At 46.3% G+C, this 25,242-nt stretch overlaps 2 protein-coding genes across 2 annotated transcripts in view; both read right to left on the bottom strand.

Moving 5' to 3' along the window:
- Positions 1-25,242, bottom strand: part of adisspb (adipose secreted signaling protein b) — a 215,827-nt gene that overhangs the window by 63,819 nt on the left and 126,766 nt on the right. The gene's annotated exons all lie outside the window — the stretch shown is intronic.
- gba2 (glucosidase, beta (bile acid) 2) lies at positions 9,200-24,663 on the bottom strand. The gene is made up of 18 exons (XM_080519089.1): positions 24,539-24,663; positions 23,795-24,302; positions 19,436-19,527; positions 18,112-18,227; positions 17,098-17,316; positions 16,251-16,490; positions 15,157-15,259; positions 14,593-14,746; positions 13,650-13,775; positions 13,341-13,525; positions 12,540-12,644; positions 12,351-12,458; positions 12,114-12,265; positions 11,899-12,005; positions 11,382-11,524; positions 11,051-11,166; positions 10,549-10,740; positions 9,200-9,998 (listed from the first exon to the last, which is right to left on the bottom strand). The coding sequence occupies exons 2-18, from the start codon at positions 23,986-23,988 to the stop codon at positions 9,774-9,776; spliced, it is 2,577 nt and encodes an 858-aa protein (XP_080375215.1). The 5' UTR covers positions 23,989-24,302; positions 24,539-24,663; the 3' UTR covers positions 9,200-9,773.

The raw sequence follows: 25,242 nt of genomic DNA, 5'->3' as shown, positions 1-25,242 counted from the left end.
CTTTCAGGCCAGGAAGTCCCTTCTGGCTGCCGAGGACGGGGACGGGGACGGGGACGATGAGGTGGTTGCGGTTGCCGATGCCGAGGAAGCCGAGGAAACGCCGGACGACGACCCAGGCTACGACTCGGACAGCCAGCGGGACCACCTGACTCCGCTCAAAAAAAACCTGCAGCTGACGGACCAGGCTGTGGCATCGGAGCGTGACCCCTGTGTCGAGGACGTGTGTGGTCCAGATCACCTGCCCGGGTACCAGCACGTGGAGGAGCTGAGTAAGGTGCTGGTGGACATAGCGTTGGAGGAGGGAAGGCTTGCTCTCAGCGCCTCTACGAGAGAGAGGGTCGTCAGCGCCTGGAACAAGCTGGACCTCCACGACCGCAACATCCAGCAATTTGACAGCCTCTACTCAGCTCGGTGGGGAAACGCGCTGTTCGGCCAGACCAAAGGGGACCCCTCCCAGTCATCTTTGGTCCAGAAGATAAAGTTCGGCAAGCGCTACTCTGCCGCCCACCTGCTGGACTCCAGGAAGAACCGCCTCATGTACTGTCTGATTAAGCAGCTGTGGCTTCATCCTCGGTGTGCGGCAAAGGCTGACGTCACCAGGCTATACCAACGGGTGCAGCAGAGGGTGACAGTGGACGACCCGGACCTCAGCAAACTGGGAATTCCAATACTGAAAATAAATTCCAAGTGTGTTGCTGAGTTTGTGAGGAGGCAAGAGGCCCTGTCGGCCAGAAATGTCACCGACCAGGGCCTGAGTGTTCCGCGTCGCCACGAAAGCCTGTCCAGCGCTGCACAGCTCCCAGCACCAGAGCTGCCGGACCGGAAGCCGCACACTGATCGCCCTCAGGTGGAGTACCAGGACATTCAAAGTTCAGCGGGGACTCGAAAACTGAAGTCCAGGCTGGACAGGTTGTCTGCTGCACCTCCCGCTCAGTCACCACACACACTCATCCTCGCCACACCGGCAGGAGCCCGTGCCACATTTGCGACCATTCCGCCCACCTCGGCACAGGGCCACCGGGCAGCTTTCGCCGTGCCGCCTCCTCAGACACCGGCAGGAGCCCGTGCCACATTTGCGACCATTCTGCCCACCTCGGCACAGGGCCACCAGGCAGCTTTCGCCGGGCCACCTCCTCAGCCATCTCATTTGGCTTTTATCGATCCAGGAAGGTCCACCTACTATAAGAGGAAGCAGGCCGAGCATCATGGCGCTGGGCCACAGCCTGCAAGAATTAAATGCTATGCGTGCGTACTGTGTGGCGAATCAACACAGGGGCACAAAAAACACAAAAACAAATCCTACTGTGAAAAATCAAGGCAATCATCCTCAAGACAATTCACCGGGGTCACTTACCCGACATTTGAGGACTTCAGAAATGCAGTGGACCAGTCTTTGGCCACTGTGTCTGAGACCGTGCCCACAGACTCTGCGTGAGCGCAATGTACATTTGTAAATATTGTCAATATTGTTTCTATTGTGTTTTCATATCACGCCACTGTGTCTGAGACCGTGCCCACAGACTCTGCGTGAGCGCAATGTACATTTGTAAATATTGTCAATATTGTTTTGTTGGTTTTGGTTCTATTGTGTTTCCAAAAAAACCTTCACTTTTAAACTTCTCCCTGATGCTTGATTTCAAAAAACAACAATCATGAACACAGGTCAACATACACAAGGAAAAGATGACTGAAAGCAACTGAGACGTACACATGAAGGCAACTTTCACAGGTATATTTATGACAAAGACAGACAACACAATAACAGAAATAGACCAACATTACACGATGTAGTACTACCAGTGAATCATCAACAGTAAAACAAATGTTATGCAAATAAGATAGTGTTAAACATAATCAGTTTAATAAAATGAACTATAAATGATGACAATAATAAAATGCACTATAAATGATGACAATGATACCATGAGTAATATACACACGTGAGGCAGTCGAGTCAACAAACATTCATTGTAAGTATTTTCTTGTATAAATCAAACTGTGTAAAAGAGATGTGGTGGTATATATAAACAAACACAACTAACAGATTATATGATTAGTCGTAAACACAATTGTATTGGTGGCAGAGGCAGCAGACTCACTTAATGAGCCAGAAGGTCAGAGTTCAAGGAATCCCCGCCCACTTGTGACAAGTCCACACAGGTCTAAAAGAAAAGGGAAAAACAGATGTATTATGAGTCATATGTATGTTGTTAACACAAATCCAACTTTTATTCCCCCTCAATCCACACACAGGGGATGATGCTTCACAATTTCATAGCTGCATTGTGCTTAATTTCGACAGTTAAGATTGCACCTCAAGGGGACTGAGCGCCATTCGCAAAGGTCAACAAAGCCTGAGTGCAATGGCTGAGCCTCGCCTTGGGTGAACCACCTTCATGATCATGGTGTCTCCCCTGCCAGGTAAGTATGAATTGTACACATTCCACACACACACCCCTGTCACACGCACACACTCTACACTCATGGTCACAACACTCACATTAAATCCACTAAACTATCGTCCACATCAGGCTGCTTCAGTCCAAGAGTTTGACAAACACAATATGCTCAGAGGAAAACATGAACAAGAAGATTTTTAACGTTTTTGTTGAACTACCATGCTCACATTTCCCAGCATGCATTGCAGTGTGAGCATGTGATCACTTCTCTGTAAAGTCATGGTTTTCATTTGTCCAGTGACATAAAAATAACTGTTAGTGACACAGAAGGTTCATGTCAACAAAATAAACACAATGAAATAAAACCTGTTTTGATTCACATCTTACATTTTAAGAAATTGTCTGAAAACCCTCACACACACTTCCTGGTTCTTTGTCAAGACTCGTCCTGCTGCTGCCATCTACTGCTCATGTGTGTGAACTGCACTCTCTGTGGCACTGCATGAACATGCAGGGTCCCTTTATATTCAATCTGCAGGATATACAAAGTTGACTCACAGGAGTCACACTCTGCAAAGTTGCTATTTGAAGCCTGGTCTTGACAATTGAGACACTTCAACAGCACAGACATGTTGAAGTAAAGGACAGACAGGAACATCTTAGTTTTCTTTGAACAAGTGATCAGGGGAGAGCGCGAACGCAGTCCCCCACTACCAGAAATTATGCAGTCGAGATTCCCACATTTGAGGAATTCGCAAAGGTCAACAAAGCCTGAGTGCAATGGCTGAGCCTCGCCTTGGGTGAACCACCTTCATGATCATGGTGTCTCCCCTGCCAGGTAAGTATGAATTGTACACATTCCACACACACACCCCTGTCACACACACATGCTCTACACTCATGGTCCCAACACTCACATTAAATCCACTAAAACAGGAGTCGACAACAAAGGGTGCACAGAAAAATGCTTGTGTGTGAACTGCACTCAAAGTTGGCTCGTAGGAAAACACACACTCATTATGTGAGAGAACCATAGACACAGATTTGGAGGTGCTGTCTACAGTGACATTGCACCCTGGCCGCTTCAACCCCACATGAATCACTTGTTCAAAAGAAACCCACACGCTGAAAAACCAAAAAACAACAAATTAAATTTTATATTTCGTAACAATAAATGCACGCAGACCCACCGGCAGTTATGAGATTTACTCATTTCCACATCGTGTTCCCGACGTTTGTGTTTTTTTTATTCTGGGAGACGTTTTGTCTCGTCGGGTTTCCACTCGGCTTAGCTATGCAGACACACACACACACACACACACACACACACACACACACACACACACACACACACACACACACGCAAACAAAGCTCACAGCTTGAAACACCGTCCTTTCACAGCTACCCACATACTTCGGCTGAATTCAGTGCCCCTCCCCCACTCGTTCCTTGACCCTTGGTATGCCGAGCTGCTGTTTGTCTTGTCTCAAGAGGTCAATGAAAAGGGGGGGTAGAAAAAAAAGAGATTGCCGTCCCTGGGTGGGCTCGAACCACCAACCTTTCGGTTAACAGCCGAACGCGCTAACCGATTGCGCCACAGAGACCACATGACTGCCTGCCCTGCGTAGAGGGTTTACATTGTTGCTCTCAATGCCTGCTGAACCACGTCGTTGTCTGCTTCTATTACGGTATCTTCTCGTTCTGTGGTGTGACGTTTGGTCCTTTCAAAATCATGTAAATTCAAATACATAACAGAGTGTTTCACATTCACTGCTTGTATAGAAAAGCATTCAGTCACTGGTCACGTGTGGCGTAACATTCTCTGCTGCATGCCGGGAACGCGAGCTCCGTCGGCAGAACGAGGTGAGACGCAACCAAAAGATGTGCGCCCAACGTGGGGCTCGAACCCACGACCCTGAGATTAAGAGTCTCATGCTCTACCGACTGAGCTAGCCGGGCTGCTGCTGGTGCCTCCCCCACGGTCCGTACTCGTCACTGTGACGACCACCCCTCCCCCACGCCGGTGGGTTGCGTGATGTTTCCACACACAAGGGCTGTGAAGCAGAGGGTTGCGGCAGTCCAGTCTCTGTGGCGCAATTGGTTAGCGCGTTCGGCTGTTAACCGAAAGGTTGGTGGTTCGAGCCCACCCAGGGACGGTAGCTTTTTACTATTCTGCAATGTCCTTGAAGCTATTTATTTCTCAAAACTGCATATTAAGAGTTCCCAACATTTGTTTTGCTGGACTGAACTGAAAGATTTCTGCTTGAAGGCTTTGTACATATGCCTGCTAGAGTGTAGTGGCATACCACAACAACTTTCATTTTATTTCTAAAATGCATATGAGAGATGGCCGGGGGATGACTGCATATATGTACACTTCACACCAGGCCACCTAGAAGGCATGCCGAAATAGCTCAGTTGGGAGAGCGTTAGACTGAAGATCTAAAGGTCCCTGGTTCGATCCCGGGTTTCGGCAGCCTGGTCATGTGTGACATACATTGTTTTTGTGAGTGTGCAATACATGTTACTTACCATTACTGACCGTTAGGTCAGTTTGTCACCCAGCTTTTACAGAGTTGCAAGAATTACTTAATGAACGAGTTAATGAATTTGAGTCACGTTCACAAAAGTGACTCACGGATTTTGAACGATTCGTTAAAATTCGATCAGAAGGCTCAGAAAAGTGATGTGGTTGATCTTCAGTCCAATGCCCCCTCTAGCAGAAGCGTTTGGTGCAACAATTCTAATCAGTTTAGTCAGAAAAGGCATTGGCCACGCCTCCCAAAAGGTCACGCCCACTTTCACTGTCATATATGGCAATGATGTGAGCCGAAATAGCTCAGTTGGGAGAGCGTTAGACTGAAGATCTAAAGGTCCCTGGTTCGATCCCGGGTTTCGGCAGCCTGGTCATGTGTGACATACATTGTTTTTGTGAGTGTGCAATACATGTTACTTACCATTACTGACCGTTAGGTTAGTTTGTCGCCCAGCTTTTGCAGAGTTGCAAGAATTACTTAATGAACGAGTTAATGAATGTGAGTTCACTAAAGTGACTCATGGGTTTTGAACGATTCGTTAAAATTAGATCAGAAGGCTCAGAAAAGTGATGTGGTTGATCTTCAGTCCAATGCCCCCTCTTAGCAAAAGCGTTTGGTGCAACAATAAACCGAGCAAATTACCTCCCTGGCTTTGAGTTCTAAACAGTTTAGTCCGAAAAAGCATTGACCACGCCTCCCAAAAGGCCACACCCACTTTCACTGTCAGACATTTCAGCAAAGTGAGCCGAAATAGCTCAGTTGGGAGAGCGTTAGACTGAAGATCTAAAGGTCCCTGGTTCGATCCCGGGTTTTGGCAGCCTGGTTGTGTGTGACATACATTGTTTTTGTAAGTGTGCAATACATGTTACTTACCATGACTGACCGTTAGGTTAGTTTGTCGCCCAGCTTTTGCAGAGTTGCAAGAATTATTTAATGAACCAGTTAATGAATTTGATTCACGTTCACAAAAGTGACTCACAGATTTTGAACGATTCGAAGGATATGTTTCTTCTCTTTACTGCTCAGTTCTTTCGGGATCAAAGTCCAATGAAGCAAATTCCAGCTGACAAAAGACAAGTTGTGACAGTGTGTCACTGAAGACGTCCCTCAATTCCCCTGGATCGACAATTACCAACACTTATGGTACGGTATTTTTTTAGGCGCACAAGTGATCCCAACATTTTCAATCGGACCAAACGTTGGCCACGCCCCCCGAAAAGGCCACGTTGCCTTTCAGAAGTCTCTGTGGCACAATCGGTTAGCGCATTGGGCTTGAATAGAATTGATTGTCTAACTTGATGACGACATGACAACACACCCAGAGATATTCCTTTGGTCCACACATGAGCAGTGTGTCACGTTGCCGTTGAATGCTTTTGTAATTTCTTGAATTCCATGTTACGTTTCCATTCAAGTTGAATTGGTTGGACCAAATGTTGGCCACGCCTCCTGAAAAGGCCACGCCCACAAGTACTTTCCAAAGTCTCTGTGGCGCAATTGGTTAGCGCGTTCGGCTGTTAACCGAAAGGTTGGTGGTTCAAGCCCACCCAGGGACGTCTATTATCTTGTTCTTGGCGTTTCACAACAGACCATTTGCCTTACGTGGAGAAATCACGGAAATCAGTGAAGCAGCTTCAGTTTATCTTTCAAGAGGTGCTTCTTTTCCAGTGGCTCCATGATGGCCAATACTTATCACTCAATGATTTTAGGAGCACAAGTGATCCGAACAGTTTCATTTGGTTCGACATGATGGAAAAAAGCATTGGCCACGCCTCCCAAAAGGCCCACGCCCACTTTCACTGTCAGACATGTCCTCAAAGTGAGCCGAAATAGCTCAGTTGGGAGAGCGTTAGACTGAAGATCTAAAGGTCCCTGGTTCGATCCCGGGTTTCGGCAGCATGGTCTATCTTTTCAGAACAAGGACATGTTACTTCTCTTTACTGCTCAGTTCTTTCGGGATCAAAGTACAATGAAGCAAATTCCAGCTGACAAAAGACAAGTTGTGACAGTGTGTCACTGAAGACGTCCTTCAATTCCCCTGGATCTATAATAACCAACACTTATGGCACAGGGTTTTTTTTTAGGCACACTAGTGAGCCCAACAATCCCAACATTTTCAGTCGGACCAAACGTTGGCCACGCCCCCCGAGAAGGCCACGCCCACATTGCTTTTCAGAAGTCTCTGTGGCGCAATCGGTTAGCGCGTTCTGCTGTTAACCGAAAGGTTGGTGGTTCAAGCCCACCCAGGGACGTCTCTTATCTTGTTCTTCTTGGAACAAGTGGCGTTTCACAAAAGACCATTTGCCTTACGTGGAGATGAGCAACCATCATCCCTATCCATGCAGTGTACTCTTTTTCTCAGGTGGAACCTTTGTCTGTCACTTCAATATGATGATTTTAGGAGCCCAAGTGATCCGAACAGTTTCATTTGGTTCGACATGATGGAAACAAAGCATTGGCCACGCCTCCCAAAAGGCCACACCCACTTTCACTGTCAGACATTTCAGCAAAGTGAGCCGAAATAGCTCAGTTGGGAGAGCGTTAGACTGAAGATCTAAAGGTCCCTGGTTCGATCCCGGGTTTCGGCAGCGTGGTCTATATTTTCAGAACAAGGATATGTCACTTCTCTTTACTGCTCAGTTCATTAGAATTGATTGTCTAACTTGATGACGACATGACAACACACCCAGAGATATTCCTTTGGTCCACACATGAGCAGTGTGTCACGTTGCCGTTGAATGCTTTTGTAATTTCTTGAATTCCATGTTACGTTTCCATTCAAGTTGAATTGGTTGGACCAAATGTTGGCCACGCCTCCTGAAAAGGCCACGCCCACAAGTACATTCCAAAGTCTCTGTGGCGCAATTGGTTAGCGCGTTCGGCTGTTAACCGAAAGGTTGGTGGTTCAAGCCCACCCAGGGACGTCTATTATCTTGTTCTTGGCGTTTCACAACAGACCATTTGCCTTACGTGGAGAAATCACGGAAATCAGTGAAGCAGCTTCAGTTTATCTTTCAAGAGGTGCTTCTTTTCCAGTGGCTCCATGATGGCCAATACTTATCACTCAATGATTTTAGGAGCACAAGTGATCCGAACAGTTTCATTTGGTTCGACATGATGGAAAAAAGCATTGGCCACGCCTCCCAAAAGGCCCACGCCCACTTTCACTGTCAGACATGTCCGCAAAGTGAGCCGAAATAGCTCAGTTGGGAGAGCGTTAGACTGAAGATCTAAAGGTCCCTGGTTCGATCCCGGGTTTCGGCAGCATGGTCTATCTTTTCAGAACAACGACATGTTACTTCTCTTTACTGCTCAGTTCTTTCGGGATCAAAGTACAATGAAGCAAATTCCAGCTGACAAAAGACAAGTTGTGACAGTGTGTCACTGAAGACGTCCTTCAATTCCCCTGGATCTATAATAACCAACACTTATGGTACAGTATTTTTTTAGTGATCCCAACAATCCCAACATTTTCAGTCGGACCAAACGTTGGCCACGCCCCCCGAAAAAGGTCACGCCCACATTGCCTTTCAGAAGTCTCTGCGGCGCAATCGGTTAGCGCATTGGGCTTGAATAGAATTGATTGTCTAACTTGATGACGACATGACAACACACCCAGAGATATTCCTTTGGTCCACACATGAGCAGTGTGTCACGTTGCCGTTGAATGCTTTTGTAATTTCTTGAATTCCATGTGTTACGTTTCCATTCAAGTTGAATTGGTTGGACCAAATGTTGGCCACGCCTCCTGAAAAGGCCACACCCACATCACCTTTCAGAAGTCTCTGTGGCGCAATTGGTTAGCGCGTTCGGCTGTTAACCGAAAGGTTGGTGGTTCAAGCCCACCCAGGGACGTCTCTTATCTTGTTCTTCTTGGAAGAATAGGCATTTAATTTTTTTGATTGGGTAAGTACAAGAAAAACAATATGGACTACATCGTACAGAGAGAATCTCTGATCTTTCAAAATGTTTCACAGTTAAATACATTCTCACAACCAGAGATCGTACTCTCCAGGGTTTGGTGTTTCGTTTCCCAAATGGAAAATTAATTTCTCTTCAGTGTTCCACTATGTTTCTTGCCACACCAACCATGTAATATTTTTGCTAGAAAATGCCAGAAGCCGAACTTTGTACTTCTTCTGGCATTCGTATTGTGACGACCATGTTGGACCCACTGTCAATAACTCCTTTTTTTCCCCCCCAACTTAACCGGGCAATAATACAAATACAAAAATGTAAAGAACCACTCAGCAAATCAAGAGTCGTAATCTACATATTTATTCAGAGCGATTGTCAAGAATATTGGATCCTATAAAACAGTGTAAATGTTGCCTCTACTTTTATACATCGTAGATTCAGGCCAACATGCAACAAGGCACCAAATGCTATATCTTTAAACAAAAAAAAAAAAGAACAAATATAAATTATTCTTTTGAAATTAATATCATTCATTACATCACTTATTACGGCATTCAAATTTAACTCAAGAAGAACATCTTCTACACATGTCAGTTTCATTATTGGCATGATAGCAAACTGCAAAATAGTGTTTGGATCTGTGCGTTTCCTGAACACGAGGCTCATTTTAGACACCAGGCTGACATTTGGATCAGAACCCGATTCGTACCAGACTGCAAGGAGATTCCCAATCTCTTGAAAAAAATGACTGACGTTCCGATTTCTCACCTGAAACAACAAAACTAACCGTATGGAAAACAAAATCAAATCAGCCTGTAAACAGTGAAACTGGAGTCCTCCGGGTTGTAATCAGAGACGAGAGGTCCGGGAAGCAGAGTCACGTTCAGAGGAAATCCTCAGTTCATGTGACGCGAAGACTCAGGTCCGATCTGCGTCTCCCGTTCGGGACGACGTGGCCCGATCCTTGTGCGACGTGTCGAGGGCGAGCTGCATGGACCAGATGCTCAGAGGCCTCATGTAGGCCAGAGAGCGGAAGATGCCCTTCTCGCAGTACGCTTCGGGAGTCTGGAAGGCCATGCCCAGCCTCTCCCACACCGTCCGGTAGCAGCCCTCTGCCGTGCGCATGCCCTCCTCCCGCAGGCCCTGGGAAAACAAGAAAAGCTGCTTCAATCGATCAGCCACAACTCAATGACCATCGATGTGTGGAGCAAATAACACAACTATAAATGGACCATTATCTTCGTCCCAGTGTACGTGCTCAGAAGTGCAACTGGTGCCGTGGACAGTATCCACCAAAACGTGGTCCACTCAAGAAAAACCAGTGAACCAGGTTGGTTTGATCCAACGGACGAGCTACTTGTAGGTTAAACTGCTGCATAAGTTCAATGTTCTGAAGGACAAATGTTTGTCCTGTGCTGCAATCAAACGCAGGGACTGTTATTCTTTTAGAACAAAGTTGCTTTTGCACGTGGTTATTGCAGCGGTGAGGCAAAAGTACATCGACTTGCGCTGTTAAAATGATCATCGCACTGATTTATTGAATCAGGTTACGCATTATACCAGGATCACTGAACGATCCAACACCGACTTGTCAAGAAATCAGTAAACTAGCGACCTCGGTGTTTGTCGAGTACCGTTCTGGATACAGGGCGTTCGGCCCTTCATACGTTCCCTGTTGTTCCCAGACGCTCACCTCATGGATCATCGTGGCCGCCAGGCCGTACACCACCCCGATCCACACCTCGTCCGACTGGACACTGGAGTGGTCGGGCACCCCTTCGGGCCGCATGCCGTTGACCGCCCCCATCTGGCCTCCAGCGAAGCTCATTACATTCAAGTCGAAGATGGACTTCAGTGCACTTTGGATCTTTTCTTTGGGGAAAGCCTGCAGGAAGGAGGAGAGCGTAACACTCAAGACGTCCGACGAGTCTGAACGGGGCGCGACGATTTTATCCTCGAGATTTTGTCTCGAGAATCAGCGCCTTCGGCTGTGAACCAACTGGTTGGAGGATCGGACCCCACCCAGGGACCGGCAGGTTTGTGCTCATGCCACCGAGTTAATCATTAACATTAAAGCTGATAGTCCAGGTGAATATATAACTTCAACTCAAACAAAGCAAACCAGACAATTGCCCTGGAATTGACAACCAGAGAGTCACTACGCGCTATTGTGCCGTACGGTTGGAACCACTTGCCTGGTACTCTCCCTCTCCCAGCCCAGACGCCTTCAGGAACCAGTGTCCAGCACACTGGTCAGACATGACCGTGTTTGACAGGTTTCTCCCACTGCTGTCATAGTTGTAGTACTTCCCTGTAGACAATGGCGAGAGGAGACAGTCAGAACCGCATCCTCAGTACGTCACAATCCCGAGTCACTACTGAGTGTCTATTGTAGCTACACCGCAATTCCGTTGTACCATGTACAATGACAATAAAGCTTCTAATCTAATCTAATCTAATCTAACGCTTCAGCAAGTGAAGCTTGTTTGTGTACACGCTAACGAAAGTACGAGTGAATGAAGTTACCGTTCCACAGCAGCTTATCGAAGGCGGCGCTGCCTCTGTCCAGGAGGTCCTTGTACCGCCGGTCATCCTCCTCGCTGTCCACCAGTTTGGCCATTTTACACATCACGCACAAGGACGCCAGCCAAAGCCCACCGCAGTACGCACTGCAAGGTACACATTTTACCGTGGACGTGATAAGAGAATTGGTTCGTTTCCAAGTTTCTAAGTGTGTTTTTGGTCGTTTCAGGTGCCTTTCTCTCTCTCTCGCTCTCTCTCTCGCACGCACGCTCTCTCGCACGCACGCTCTCTCTCTCTCTCTCTCGTGCTCTCTCTCTTGCACGCTCGCTCTCTCTCTCTTTCTCTCTCTCTCTCGCACGCTCGCTCTCTCTCTCTCTCTTTCTCTCTCGCACGCTCGCTCTCTCTCTCTTGCACGCTCGCTCCCTCTCTCTCGCACTCTCTCTCTCGTTCGCGCTCTCTCTCTCGCGCTCTCTCTCTCGCGCTCTCTCTCTCGCTCTCTCTCTCGCTCTCTCTCTCTCACCTCGGTCCAGTCACTGTCCATCCATCATAGGTCTGGTCAGCATATCCAGAGTTCTCGATGAGACCGTCACCGTCCAGATCAAACTTCATCTCAGACGCCATCACCGCCTGAACGAGCCCGACCAAAAAAAATAAATAAATAAGGTCACAACTTTTATATCCCGAGACATTCACATCTGGAATTCTGCGTATTTCAGACAGTGGAATACGTTTTACCTTACAAATGGGCCACATGTCCTGCAGGTACTGACGGTCCTGGGTGAGGTGGAAGTCCCTGTAAACCTGCAGCACGAACTTCAGGTTCAGGTCCTTCCAGTCCGCGGTGTCGTGGATGAGGTAGGCGTTGAGCCTGAGCCACGGCTCGTCGTCTGCAGGAAGAGTTTGTATTTGGAGGTCGTTTTCTTTTTTTTTTTCAGCAACGTATCGCAATCTGCACGATTGCCGTTCCGTTACCTGGATCTCCGATGTCGTGAGGCACCACATTCTTGGTCTTGAGAGGAGAGTAACGTCCGTTCATCAGGTGGAGACGCTCGGTTAGGTTTTCCTGAACCACAGTACCGGCTGAAGAGAGGACGTGGACGTGAGTTGAGGGGCGGAGAGGCTCTTTGTAGATTCACAATACAGCATCGTCACTTTACTCACCAATGTCGTACTGAACACTCAGGGCGAGTTTGGGCCAGAGCATAATTAGTGCAAAGGATGCGTAGAAGTGCACGTCGTACGTGTTGTACATCCTGTACTCCTGACCTGGACAGCGGGTAGCACGCGTTAGCGACGAGAGCAGAAACACGAGATTTGTGAAAACGCAGACATGACTTGTGAGTTTTCTCCTAAAAATCAAGATTTGTGTAGAGTTGTAATATAAATGACAAAGCAGGAAAAACATCAGAATTTTTGTATACGAGTACGCAAGCATGCACACAAAAGGTAACAAATGAAAAGTAGATTAATACAGATTTAAGTTTTGTGTATGTCTGCCCTCCGCTTTAACTGGCAAACTTGTTCGTTAACAAAAGTCATGGCGCACTAGTCCCTGGCTTTTCTACACATTTTGATGTTTTTTGTGTTGGTGCCCCCATTTTCACCAAAAATTCTACCCGCCTTAAATAACAGATATTTCATCAATTCATTAATACAAGTCAAAGCAAATTAATCCTGAATTGCATGTTTATATGTGCTTTTTGAGCACATGCTCCCACCAACACAGGACCAGTTACGCACTGTGAATACACACTTTGCCTCTTAAAGACACAGGCACACAATGAAATTACACCGGGAGACCAACACATGAAAGAGTATTAGACCCACTGAAGACATTTTTTTTTTTTTTATAAAATAAGCATAAAGCCCCAGAGAAGTAAAATATAAAAATGTTGAATAATGTGATAAAACGAAAACTCGCCTAAGAAAATGCACATTTAGAAAACGACTATTAAAACAAACCTTCGAGGTAGGCGAAGCGGCCGTACTCCTTGACGATGTCCGGCTGAGCGGGCAGCCCGCCGTCCTCGCTGCGCAGCCCGCCGCTGACGTCGGCGTCCTCCAGCAGCTCCGTCCACACGGTGCCGCCGTCCGTCACGAAGTACAGCTCGTTGAACAGGGCGGACTTGTACCAGGAGGGGAGGGAGCTGCCGCACAACAAGAACGGGCGAGAACCCGGGGAGGGGGGTTTAAACCTGCGGCGTGAACGCGCGGCGTCCGTTCCTGCGCTAGCGCGTTTGAGCTTGAGGCTCCCGAGAGGCGTCGACGTACCCGTCCTGCAGTACCGGACCCTGCCACTCGGCGATCCTCCGCTCCCATTCAGTGTAGTGCGTCAGTGCGTAGTGGCTGAGCGACGGCGCGGCGTCGCCTCCGGTCCCGAAGTATCGAGTGTATCTCCTGCAGAGAGGAAAATTAAAACACAGAAAGGTTGGATTCTTCTATGACAGGGGTTGGCAACTCGCGGCTCTTTGATCCCTCCACTGCGGCTCTTTGATCCCTCCACTGTGGCTCCTTCAGCCTCGGTCCCACTGCAGTTCATCCTGGAGGGACGTAAGGAGGCAAAGCCACCCAGAGCGCAGTCCCGCTATAAAGAGTGGTAAAATGTAGGCGTGTCTCGAACGACGCAGCGATGTGACGTCATTACGCAAAAATAATAGCAGCGGTGGAGCGCCGACAATTTCGGGAGGTTCATTGCAGACTTGTTGAGAGTGGCGGCAAATTCCATTGAATTCCACAACAACTACAGGACATTAAAGACACACCATCACACTCATGGTTCTAAAAATCCACATCTCCCACATTTATCTTCCATTTTAACAACGTGTAGCGATAAAGGAGCCGATAGCTGCAATGCATTATGGGAGTTTCTGTTTGTCGTGTTTGAAATGTAATTATTGGGGGTTATGTTAGGTTTGTAGTGTTGCTAATAATTGTGTTTTTGTTGCTTAGCTCATGTAGTTTAGTTTATTAGTTGTAAGTTGTCAACCAGCAGTGAAGAAGGTTTTGTGTGTCGTGTCCTCCTGGCATGGTCTGGCGGTGGGACTGTCAAAATAAAAGACTGATGTGCACATTTGTTGTAAAGTTAAAGCTTTTTCTATCGCGGTGTGTGGCGCTCTGGTTGTTGAGTTCAGTGGGAAACGGGACCAACAGGCTCTTTGAGCATTAGAGGTTGCCGACCCCTGGTCTGTGAGCTTCTTCTCCCTCGCCCATGTACCTGCTGTGTTCTCGCTCCCGAGAGCCGAAGGTGATTGTCGGCATGTCCCAGGCCAGGCAGAACTCCAGGCGGTTGTGCCCCCGGGCCGCTAGCGAGCAGCCCGCCGCCAACGCCGCCGCCACCTTCTCTCCCTTCGGCGTCGGGGGGCTGGAGCCTGCGGAACAGAAATGGACAAATAAATGGGATCGAATGCGGTAAAAACGGTCAGACGATTATGTAAACGTTTAGCGAAACGGTTCCAACCGCCTGACTGTTGAACTTTCATGACTTTAATCGTGAACCAAGGTCAGCAGGTTTAGAGGCTTTTAATTGTATTTGCTCTTTGACTCAAATCGTTTAAGATCTATTTGTATAATCTTTTGGACGTGCTTGACTTAATAGCGATCGCTCATCCGTGTACACAGAAGTCCTGAGAGAATTCCAGCGTTTAAGACGAGGCATATTTACTGTATTTATATAGCAACATTCAGGAAGTAAGGAAGTACTTTAAAACAAAGAGATTCAGAAGAAGCATGTATTTTGAATGTATTTTGCCGTGTCGACATTTATTTTGGAATTACCGACCCGTGGGCGAGTCCAGCCGTCCGTCGGCGAGGAGGTCGCTCCACAGTCCGCTGCAGGTTCCCTTCGGAGTGAACGCCGTCTGGTGACTGATCTCCCTGTCCGCCTGGTAAAACCAACACACGTTCAGTCGCCGTCCTCGGGTTTCACCGCCTTGCCCTCGTTAAAGTCCCAGTGAAATGAAGATTCCACCTCCAAAACACTCTGGCTGTCGATTCTAGGGACATTTTTTATGCTAACTGGCCGAAGGGTAAAATGTTAAAACACGGCAATCTGCGAGAAAATAGCCGATAAACGGCGCTATTTCCTCTGCTGGGCGGAGCTTCTGACAATAACAGAGTGACATCACGAGTTGTGCACACGCCCAAGTTGTGTTTACATTATGGAGGATCAGAGTTTTGACCACGAAGAGGCTGAATTTAACCATATTTCATCATCGTGGTCATTTCAAACCCAGTGATTGATGAAGAAGACACAGAAGGTGGTTCTGCCATCGGTGACCCCGTCTGGAACATGTTTGAGGAAGCAGAAGACGCTTCGTCCTCCATTCGTCCTCGTCTCCTCGCCTCAGCAGCCACCAGTTTTCACCTTTGAGGCTCCGGACTTTTGGCAGAACGACCGGCTTCCTGGATCCAACACGTCCAAGAGCTTTTCTGACTGGAATCACCGAAGTTGAGTCCAGGTGTTACTTGATCGTCTACTAGCCGCCCGAGCTAGCAGCTCCCGCTAGCCGCTAGCGGCCCGTGCTCCTTTTCTCCTCTCTCGGTCTCTTCCAGGCTCAATCTTTCGTCAAGGCTCATAAAACGCAGACTATAACTTCAAAACACTGTTAATGCTTTGATATTTAAGAGGGAAACAAGCCGATATAAACACAACAGATTGAGATCTGCACAACTTGTGATGTCACGCATAGGCTACGCCCACGAAGAAGGATTCCCCCGACTTCCTCGGCTGGAGATTCAAAATTCAAATAACTTTCTTATGCGACAACAGTGGAGGGGCAGAGTCAGAGAAACCTTATAAGTAGTACCCCAACTATCGTTTTTTGCAAAGTAGTGTTTTACATTTCACTAGGACTTTAAGGAACCGGACCCCACCTGCTCCCGGGCGGCGATGCTCAGGGTGTACGGGTTGGCGGCGGTGCAGTGGTGCAGCAGGACCCCCGACACCGCCTCGCCCTCCTTCTCCAGGTGGAACGGCTCGTTCCAGTGGCCGCCGCTCTTGTCGTCTTTCCGCCCCGACCCGTTGACCATGGTGAACATTATGGACACGTCCAGGGCGTAGTCGTTCCGGTTCTCCACGTCCCACACGAAAACCGCCACCGGGAGACTCGAGTCCTGGAAGAGACGAAGTATTAAATAGTTAAATCTACCTTCTGGGTTCTATTTAATGCCAGAATAACGTTAAGCACTATTCCTGTGTGAAGCAACACACAGCTTGAACAGAGACTGCGGCAGTCAGTCTGATTTGCTCGGTCTCGTTTAGAGACTTTTTCTGAAGTAGAGAGTAAAATATGGACGAGTTTGTTGTTTTTAACAGGTTTGTTCACATATTAATGTCAGACAAACAAGTTTATTTACACTTTAAATATCCTTAAGTCAAAATCTCTGACTGACATTTTCAATTTTGAAGTATTAAGCAGTATATTATGTACAGTGTCAGTATGAGTAGTTGCCGTGGAGGTAGTGGAGGCAGAATTGTCTGTATAAAACCAACATTATTAGTTAATATTGCGCAATAAAGACATGAAAGCAAAATTGCACGAGGACATTGTAATAGTTATTTTGGCATCATGGAGTTCAGGAGAACAACACTGGGGAAGTTTAAACCCTAAAAGAAGCACAAAAATCTACTTTTACCGACATTGACTCGTGGTAGTCTGGTGTGGACGTTACCGTCTCTAACTAAGCCCCGCCCCCCCCCGTTGGCCCCTCCCACAGTTACCTGGTAGTCGTGGGGGATGACGGGGGAGACCTGTCTGCAGGTCAGCGTGACGTTCTGCCCCGGCAGGTGGTAAACGGTCCAGGCCCGCGGGTACAGGGCGTGGTAGAAGGCGTACTCGCCGCAGTAGCCCCAGTTCCAGCTCTGCATGGTGGGCGGGCGCTCCACGGAGAGCACCTGCTGGTAAACCGTCTGGCCTCCGCGGCGCAAACAAACTGTGAACTGGGGGAGAGAGAGAGAGAGAGAGAGAGAGAGAGAGAGACCAAACAAACCACATTTTGTTGCTGAATTCACACGAATAGAAAAGTCTTATTATGATGAATGAACAAGCCTTTTAAATCCTGTAGCTCTATTACACTATTATAACTGTTGGCCAATATTTGTCACTGGAAAAGTATAAAACATATATATAAAAAAAAAACAACAATAATGGCTCTTTAACACTTTTTAAAATACATTTTTTTTTGTAAAATATATTCTTGTCTTTTTTTTCTGTTTATCAAATTTAATGTTGGAACTGTAAAAAAAAAAAAAAAATTCCACCAAAGAGTTCAAGATATTAACTCATTATAAATTCTTTTATTTTCTCTCAAAAGTGTCATTTTTATAACAATAAAACCCCAAAATTAATAAATAAATAAAAACCAGACACTAAATGTAAGAGAAAGAGAGAGACGGAGAGAGAGAGAGAGACGGAGAGACAGAGAGAGAGTTTTATTTATCTTTCTTTGAACCCGCCCTCGGCTTTTATCTGTCCCTTTAAATAAAAGACAAAAGGAATCTTGATAAGAACAATAAAAGGGGAAGTTTGTTGTATTTTCTCCACAGAGCAGACGTTGCCACACCTTCCTGGAAACACAACAAGCTTGTGGTTTTGTTTGAAGGTTTCACTTCTCTTTACCAGACGAGTTAATTTAAAAATAGATAAATAAATAATTAATCCTGATTAAGCGTGATGGTGGAATGTCAGAATATGACCCGGGCTTCATTCTGCATTACCCCCCCCCCCCCCCTCACCTGGTTGGCAGTGACGGTTTTGTAGGTGTACATGCCGGGGTGGAGCTGCCAGCGGCAGAACTCCCCCCTCCAGCCCCGGGTGATGGTGCCGCCCCCGATGCCGCCCAGCGGGACGCCTGCAGGCCAAAATGACAAACGGAGAAAGCAAAATGAACATTTAATCATGTTTTTAAGTCTCCTAAGATAATTTAATGAGTCCACGAAAAATCATGTAAAAATTTTATGTGGCATTTTTTTGTTAAGAATTTCTCTGTTATTATTCGTTTTCGTGAAGCATCATATTTCATATTTAATCATGTTTTTAAACCTCCTAAGATAATTTAATGAGTCCATGGAAACTCATGTAAAAATTTTATGTGACATTTTTTTTTAAGAATTTTTCTCCCAATAATTAGCATTGATTGATTATTAGTTTTCGTGAAGCATCGCATTTAATATTTACCAGCCTCTTGTGACATTGAAGGACACAAATGTCACTTTGAGCCTCATTAAAAGCACATTTTTAAATCCCAAGTTAAAATCTGCAAAGTTAAATTAGTTTTTCAACACTTCCACATGGTCCAAAAACATTTTATTCAAAGTTTCCAGCTCCTCCTTGATTTTCCCTCCATTAGAACATCAGATCCTAGGAGCTGCATTCAGAATCTGCTGTGTCTGTGTGACCTGGTCTGGCTCCGCCCACACACACGCCCATCTATGGGAGGAGGAGGAAGTACTTCCTCTCGTGGCGCCATGTGCCAGAGCAGAGCTGCCTGATTGTGGGAGGAGTCAAAAGGGGGAGGAGCCTATCTTGATTGTGATTGGCTAAACCCCCGATGACATCATATAGGGTTTGACTTCTGATTGGCTGCTTGGAGCAACACACTTTCTACACTTCTGGGGACGAGTAGTACTGCTGGGAAAACTTTTAGAAAGTGTTTTTTGCACAATATAAAGAGATATTTAAGTATTTAAGTAAAATACGTTGTTTCCCTCGTTATTTAGACTTAGACTTTCTTTATTGTCATTGCACAATACATCACACAGTGAGGAAACTGGCAACGAGATGCCGTTGCTTAGCAACCGGTAAAAAAGGCATTAATAAAAAACGTATTTAAAATATACTTAAAAAAAAGTAGTGCAAACAGACAAACATTTTAAATAAGGTGCATGTGAACGTTAAATAAAAGAGCAGGATGAGAAATGGGATAGGTTAAGTTGAATAATTGCACGATGTGATGTTATTTGGCCTTTAGAAGCCTGATGGCCGGAGGAAATTTGCATTAATTGTAATGTTTCAGTGTTGAATTACACAATTCCCGTGGCGGGCAGGGCCTGAACTCACCGTATATTTGACGTAGCGGCTGAGCACAGAACATGTCGATGAACGGAGCCTTCTTCTCCACCTGGGTCTTCTTGTACCACCACTTCAGGTACCTGAAAAAACACACAAAAAAAACCTCCCCCATCACTACCGGTTGATCTCCTCTTCCAGGAAGCAGCGTCAAACATGTCCAATAAAAATAATGTTCCTTCGTATCAGAAAAGTTGTGTTTCGGTAAAAGTTTGTACTGTTTTCAAGCACGGTTGTCGTGGAAACGGACACCCGAACTGCAATGAAAGTTTTGTTTGTTTGTTTTATTACTTGAGAATAAAGTTGTGCAAACAGGGTTTAAAAAGAAGAGAGCTTTACAAAGGTGAACTAAAAATGTGAATTTATTTAATTAAAACGATGTTGCTCAGAAAACTGTAAATATAAAGTATATAGAAAAATAAAGGCAAAAACCGGATTGAATTGACTCTGCAAGGCATAAATAAAATCTAAATTGTCAAACCGCATCACTAAATATATTTTATTTTAATTTCTGGAAAACACAAGACAAGGAATAAAAAAAAAAAAAAAAACAAGCATTAAAATAAATTAAATAAAACATGATTAAAAATATCCAAATCTGAAAATGGTTAAAAGTCGCTGATTAAAATAGAAAAATGCTTTGAAGTTAATTTGATTGACAAAATTATATTAATTTCAACCTTCATAAGAGAGAGAATAGTAAAACTGCTCTGCTGTTTTTATAAGAAGAAACTCATCTTGTAAAAGAAATAATCTATATTTCTCTGGTGACCAAGTGATTTGCTTTGATGCGTTTATGGCTGAAACTATTATTATTATATCATATTATTACTCATCAGTAATGATGAGTAATAATATGGAAATGATCCGTTTAGATTTGTGCTTTAAAAGGAAGTAAATACGTCGTAGTTGTTGCAGATGTGATTTCTCCAATTTAAAACGGTCCCTTGTGTCATTTCCTCACAGCTGTTTTTTTTAGTTTTTTTTATTTTTAAATGTTGTTTTTCCAGTAATGCGCACCCCGCTGAGTTTCAGCCCTTCGAGCCACAGTGACGTTTGTTTTCTCAGAAAACCTGCAGTGTCTCATCAAAGCAAACACTGAGGCCGGGAGGGGGGGGGGGGGGGGGGGGGACGAGGGGGGGTCGAGTACCCATCGGATCCGACCACAACACCCAACTTCCTCTAAACTCTGTGAAACTGGTTAAACCAGGGGCGTCAAACTCGTTTCAGTTGAGGATCCACATCAACCTGATCTGACCTCTGACCTCTGGAGGCACAACAAGTCAAATATAACATAAACTGCAGATATGGACAAATGTCAAAGTCTTTCCTTCTTTTGATCCTTTTGCAAGAATTTGCCAGTTTATTCTGAAATTTACATATTAAAGTTAATCAGATATTATATTTGCAAAAAAAAAAAAACTCCTCAGTCACCTGTATCTGGATATCCTATTTTTATTCAGGGTTAAAACAAGTTGTCATCATCTGGAAATTGTTTTGAGTTTACGTGTCTAAAGTATCACTTCACATAAGTTGTACTCATTTTATTGTGAAAGGCGTTGCGTCATGTGACCTCCACAGATGCATTAATTAATTCTGACCAAGGGCGGTTTTGAATGTCATTTTTGACAATCAAGTGTTTTTAGATCAGCCTCTTGTCAGTTTTCATATTCATACTTAAAAAATTAAAAAATTAAAAATTAAATCCCATGGCGGCCGGATTAGATCCTCTGGCGGGCCGCTTCTGGCCCCCGGGCCTCATGTTGGACACCCCTGGGTTAAATGGTTGAAACATGCAGATTCAGGTGGTTATTCGCCAGAAGCGTTCCAGCCCAGATTCCACAACAAGGAGATCCTGATGACCCCCCCCCCCCCCCCCCCTTTACTCAACCTCCCCACCTCATGAATGGAGCTGCATTGTTGCGTCCGGAGCAGGAAGAGTAGCTTCCTGCAGGTTCGACGTCGTCGTCAACACCCGCCGGTGGAGGAGAAACTCTAAGAACCAGTTTGAAACCGTCGTGTTTGTAAAGGGCGTGGTTTTTTTGTGTTTCTCAGGTCGACTTATTAGCTTAACGCTCATTACGAGACGAGGCTCGTCACCGGCCGAGTTAGATAATTATCTGGAAAAAAAAATACATTTAAAAAAAAAAAAATCCCCCCGTAAATCGTTTGAATGATGTGCAAACGTTAATTAATCATTTCGACAATTTACTGTATATTAAAACATTTTAAAATAACACACTAATTGATACGTGAGCCGTCAGCCGTCAACTTGCGTTCCACAGTTTCCACGGCAACGGTGCGCCAAGTCACTTGAAAATGCAACTTCTTGAAAGTGGCTCCCAAGGTGGAACTTTTTGAAAGTCCACCGGCTCCGATGGATTGGGGCCTTATTAACCTTTTATCACCTTTGGTGGAGAAGGTTGTTTTTGTCTGCTTTTTATTCATTGGTTTGTATTTTATTTATGTATTTGACCAAGTTTTCGCAAAAAAACTCCTCGCCCAAATTGCATGAAGTATTCAGGGATGATTTGTCGTCATTAAAAAGGGCCAATCAATTCCATTCGGAGATGTTAAAAGGCTTTCGGTGGGGAAAAAAATCCCCCCAAAACATCCCATACAAAGTGGATGAGAGGCGTCCAAGGAGATCAGCATCTGTTGCTACGGAGACGCTCCAAGAAGATCAACATCTGTTGCCATGGAGACGCTCCAAGGAGATCAGCATCTGTTGCTACGGAGACGCTCCAAGATCAACATCTGTTGCCATGGAGACGCTCCAAGGAGATCAACATCTGTTGTTACGGAGACTCTCCAAGGAGATCAACATCTGTTGCCATGGAGACGCTCCAAGGAGATCAACATCTGTTACCATGGAGACACTCCAAGGAGATCAGCACCTGTTGCCACGGAGACGCTCCAAGGAGATCAGCACCTGTTGCCACGGCGACGCTCCAAGGAGATCAACATCTGTTGCTACGGAGACTCTCCAAGGAGATCAACATATGTTGCCATGGATACGCTCCAAGGAGATCAACACCTGTTGCCATGGAGACGCTCCAAGGAGATCAACATCTGTTGCCATGGAGACGCTCCAAGGAGATCAACATCTGTTGCCACGGAGACGCTCCAAGGAGATCGACATCTGTTGCCATGGAGACGCTCCCTGCTCAAGTGTTTCAGTGACGGTAGCTACCTGACCCAAGTTAGCATTGATACGAGCTAACGGCCATCCTGCCGGCTACGCTAACTCGGCGGAGGTCTGCGCTCTACCGAGCGTAGCTCTAGTTTTTGTCCTTTATTTCCGTTTCCCTTCGTCAATCCCTCTGGATTAATCGTCGAATCAGAAGCCGGGTCGCAGCTGCAGCTGCGCTACGCTACGCTACTTTGCATCTCGGATGTCAGCAGGAAGACAAACAAAGCAGATCTGTGTCAGATTAGGTTGTTTCCTTTGTCTCTCTGCAGACGTTCAGACCGTCAGACGGTCGAACTGTGAATTACTCTTGAAACGGACAACGACTCGGCCTGTTTCACTGCCTTTGTCGTCTGCGAATTCGAAGTCGGGGATGGAAGTGGATCTGGATTCACGAGACGAGGATTCGTGTGGTAAAACCAGTGATTTCCACGCCGTCCGGAGTCGTTTCTCTCCGGGCCTCACGTCCCTCAGGTGCGCCGGCCCGTAACGCGATACTACGTAGGTCGAGGCTCCGCCTCGCCGACATGTATACCGGGGGGTTGAATGGAGGACGGTTGCTATGGCAACTGTGGAGCCAGAGGAAACGCCGTCTGTGAACCGCTCGCACACCCGGAACTGACAAAAACCAGACTCAATGCAGCTCAGTGCTGCAGCCCATCCATTGTCAAGAGGGAAAACAGTGACACACACACACACACACACACGTCTACGTGCGGTTTACAGATTAACCTCACATGAGTGTATGTTTGCACCGAGGAAGTGATCGAAGTGGCTGAACCAGAGCCACACCTTGTTGTAATCCGTGTGCAATAAAAATACAAATAAAAAGCTTTTCTCACGCTAGTAGACGCCTTTTATTCTAAACTATCCGATTTCACCAAAGCTTATTCTATGATTCCACTCATTACTGTGACATTTAATTCAAATTCAGGTGTTTTCGATGGATTCATTGATGGTTTTTCCCTCCGTTTTTTTCCTCAAAGAACTTAAATGAAGCCCAATTATTTGACGTATACTTTGCCAGCCCATTTCACACTCTGAAACTACAGTTTAAGAGGATTATGCGCTGATATAAGGAGCTTTTTTATTGTCTGAAGCTGCTTTTAAACCGGACAAAGACATCCCGACGGGAGTGGACGCCGTGTCTCCGGCCTCACCTGATCCCAAGGCCAACGTGCTCCAAGACGTTGGACAGCGACACGTCCTTGGCCTGGAAGGGCTTCCTCTTCTCACGGAACTCGTGCGCCAGGCAGATGCGCCAGCCGTCCCCGGGCACGCCGTACCCCGTCTCCCCGGGGACGTACCGGCTCATCAGGTCCGCCGTGGACGTCTCGCCCCAGTCCGAGGCCATGTCTGCGCGGAGCCGAGGATGTTTCGCGCGTGAACAGGACCAGTTTGTTGCGTCTACACCACGGACGGGGCGGCGACAGAACGGTTCCACGAGGTCCAGTCAACTGCTATTCCACTCCGTGCAATGATCGACTAATCACCGAGTGCCATTATTCAGATTTCACAGTTTTGGGATCAGGATCCTCGTGTCCCTCAAGGGGGGGGGGGATCCTGGATCTGGATCATCCAACTCTTCACCCTCTTTGGCCCCCTTCTGGCACGGATCCAGCCACAGGAAGTGTCTCTGATGCCTCAGTCAAGGGGGGCCCAGGGAGCCTGCGATCAGAACAAAAGCGGGGATAAATATGTGAGAAAACCTGTGGATGGCTTCTTCTCAGCAGGGCCAGGATCCACGAAGCATCCCTGTGTAACCCGGGTTAGTCCCGGGCTGTCCTGCACCACAGCGCCTTGGCATAATCCGCAAATATTTACGATTTAATTAAGTGAGTGCGGGTTTTTTTGTTTTTTTTTGAAACGTCAAACAAAAGGGAGATCGTTGTTGAATTACATACCGGAGCGACGCTGTCAACCGCCTGCAGCTCCAGACCGACCTCTGGCAGGACCCGTAGCTTCTGCTAGCTCCGCATTCGCCGTGCACAATATAACCAGCTGGGGGTAAAAACGCCCTCAACTTTGTCTGTCAGGCACCCACGTCGTCATAGCTGCCCCGACAACTTCTCCCTTTCTTTCAACTTTGTCACATCCAAGCCTCGGTTACACAAACGGTTGAATTTGTGGATGGCAAACAATGTCATGTGTGATTGTTGCTGCCGCACAATTGAGTAGCAGTCGAAGGAATCTGGACCTTCGATGTGCCTGACAAACCTGACGCAGGGATAAAATATTCAAACGGGCCAGACAAGCTGCTTGGGTCATACCATTTGGTTTGTAAATAGGGGGGGGGGGGTTGTATTAATTTCGATACGTTCTCTCATTAGTTTGCATCATTTGTGATAAGTAGACGTTTTAGTATGTTTTTAGTTGAATAATTACTGTTACTATGTAAAATTGTTTTCATTATTTGCATGCTGTTTTATGTCGGGACGTCTGTCTGTTGCCATAGCGACATCATTCCTCTCACTCCGCGAATGGTGGGACGACTTTCAAGTGGCCGATCAAAAACTATTCCTGAAATTGTCGTTGCTGGCGAATTCTTTTTCAAAGACGAGTTTTAAATTCATCCCCCACTATAAGTTTCTAGATAGAGTATTTTAGA

Source organism: Blennius ocellaris, assembly GCF_963422515.1.
Source record: "Blennius ocellaris genome assembly, chromosome: 23".
In the NCBI taxonomy this organism is placed as follows: domain Eukaryota; kingdom Metazoa; phylum Chordata; class Actinopteri; order Blenniiformes; family Blenniidae; genus Blennius; species Blennius ocellaris.
This window is presented reverse-complemented; position numbering and strand designations above follow the sequence as displayed.

What these genes read in the sequence shown, in the direction of transcription:
- gba2 (XM_080519089.1), bottom strand. Translation starts at nt 23,988, where the DNA reads ATGGCCTCGGACTGGGGCGAGACGTCCACGGCGGACCTGATGAGCCGG. An exon ending in ACGGCTGGACTCGCCCACGG is followed by an intron (nt 14,747 to 15,156) that starts GTCGGTAATTCC and finishes TCTGTTCCGCAG; the next exon opens with GCTCCAGCCCCCCGACGCCG. An exon ending in CGGGAGCGAGAACACAGCAG is followed by an intron (nt 13,776 to 14,592) that starts GTACATGGGCGA and finishes TCCTCTCTGCAG; the next exon opens with GAGATACACTCGATACTTCG.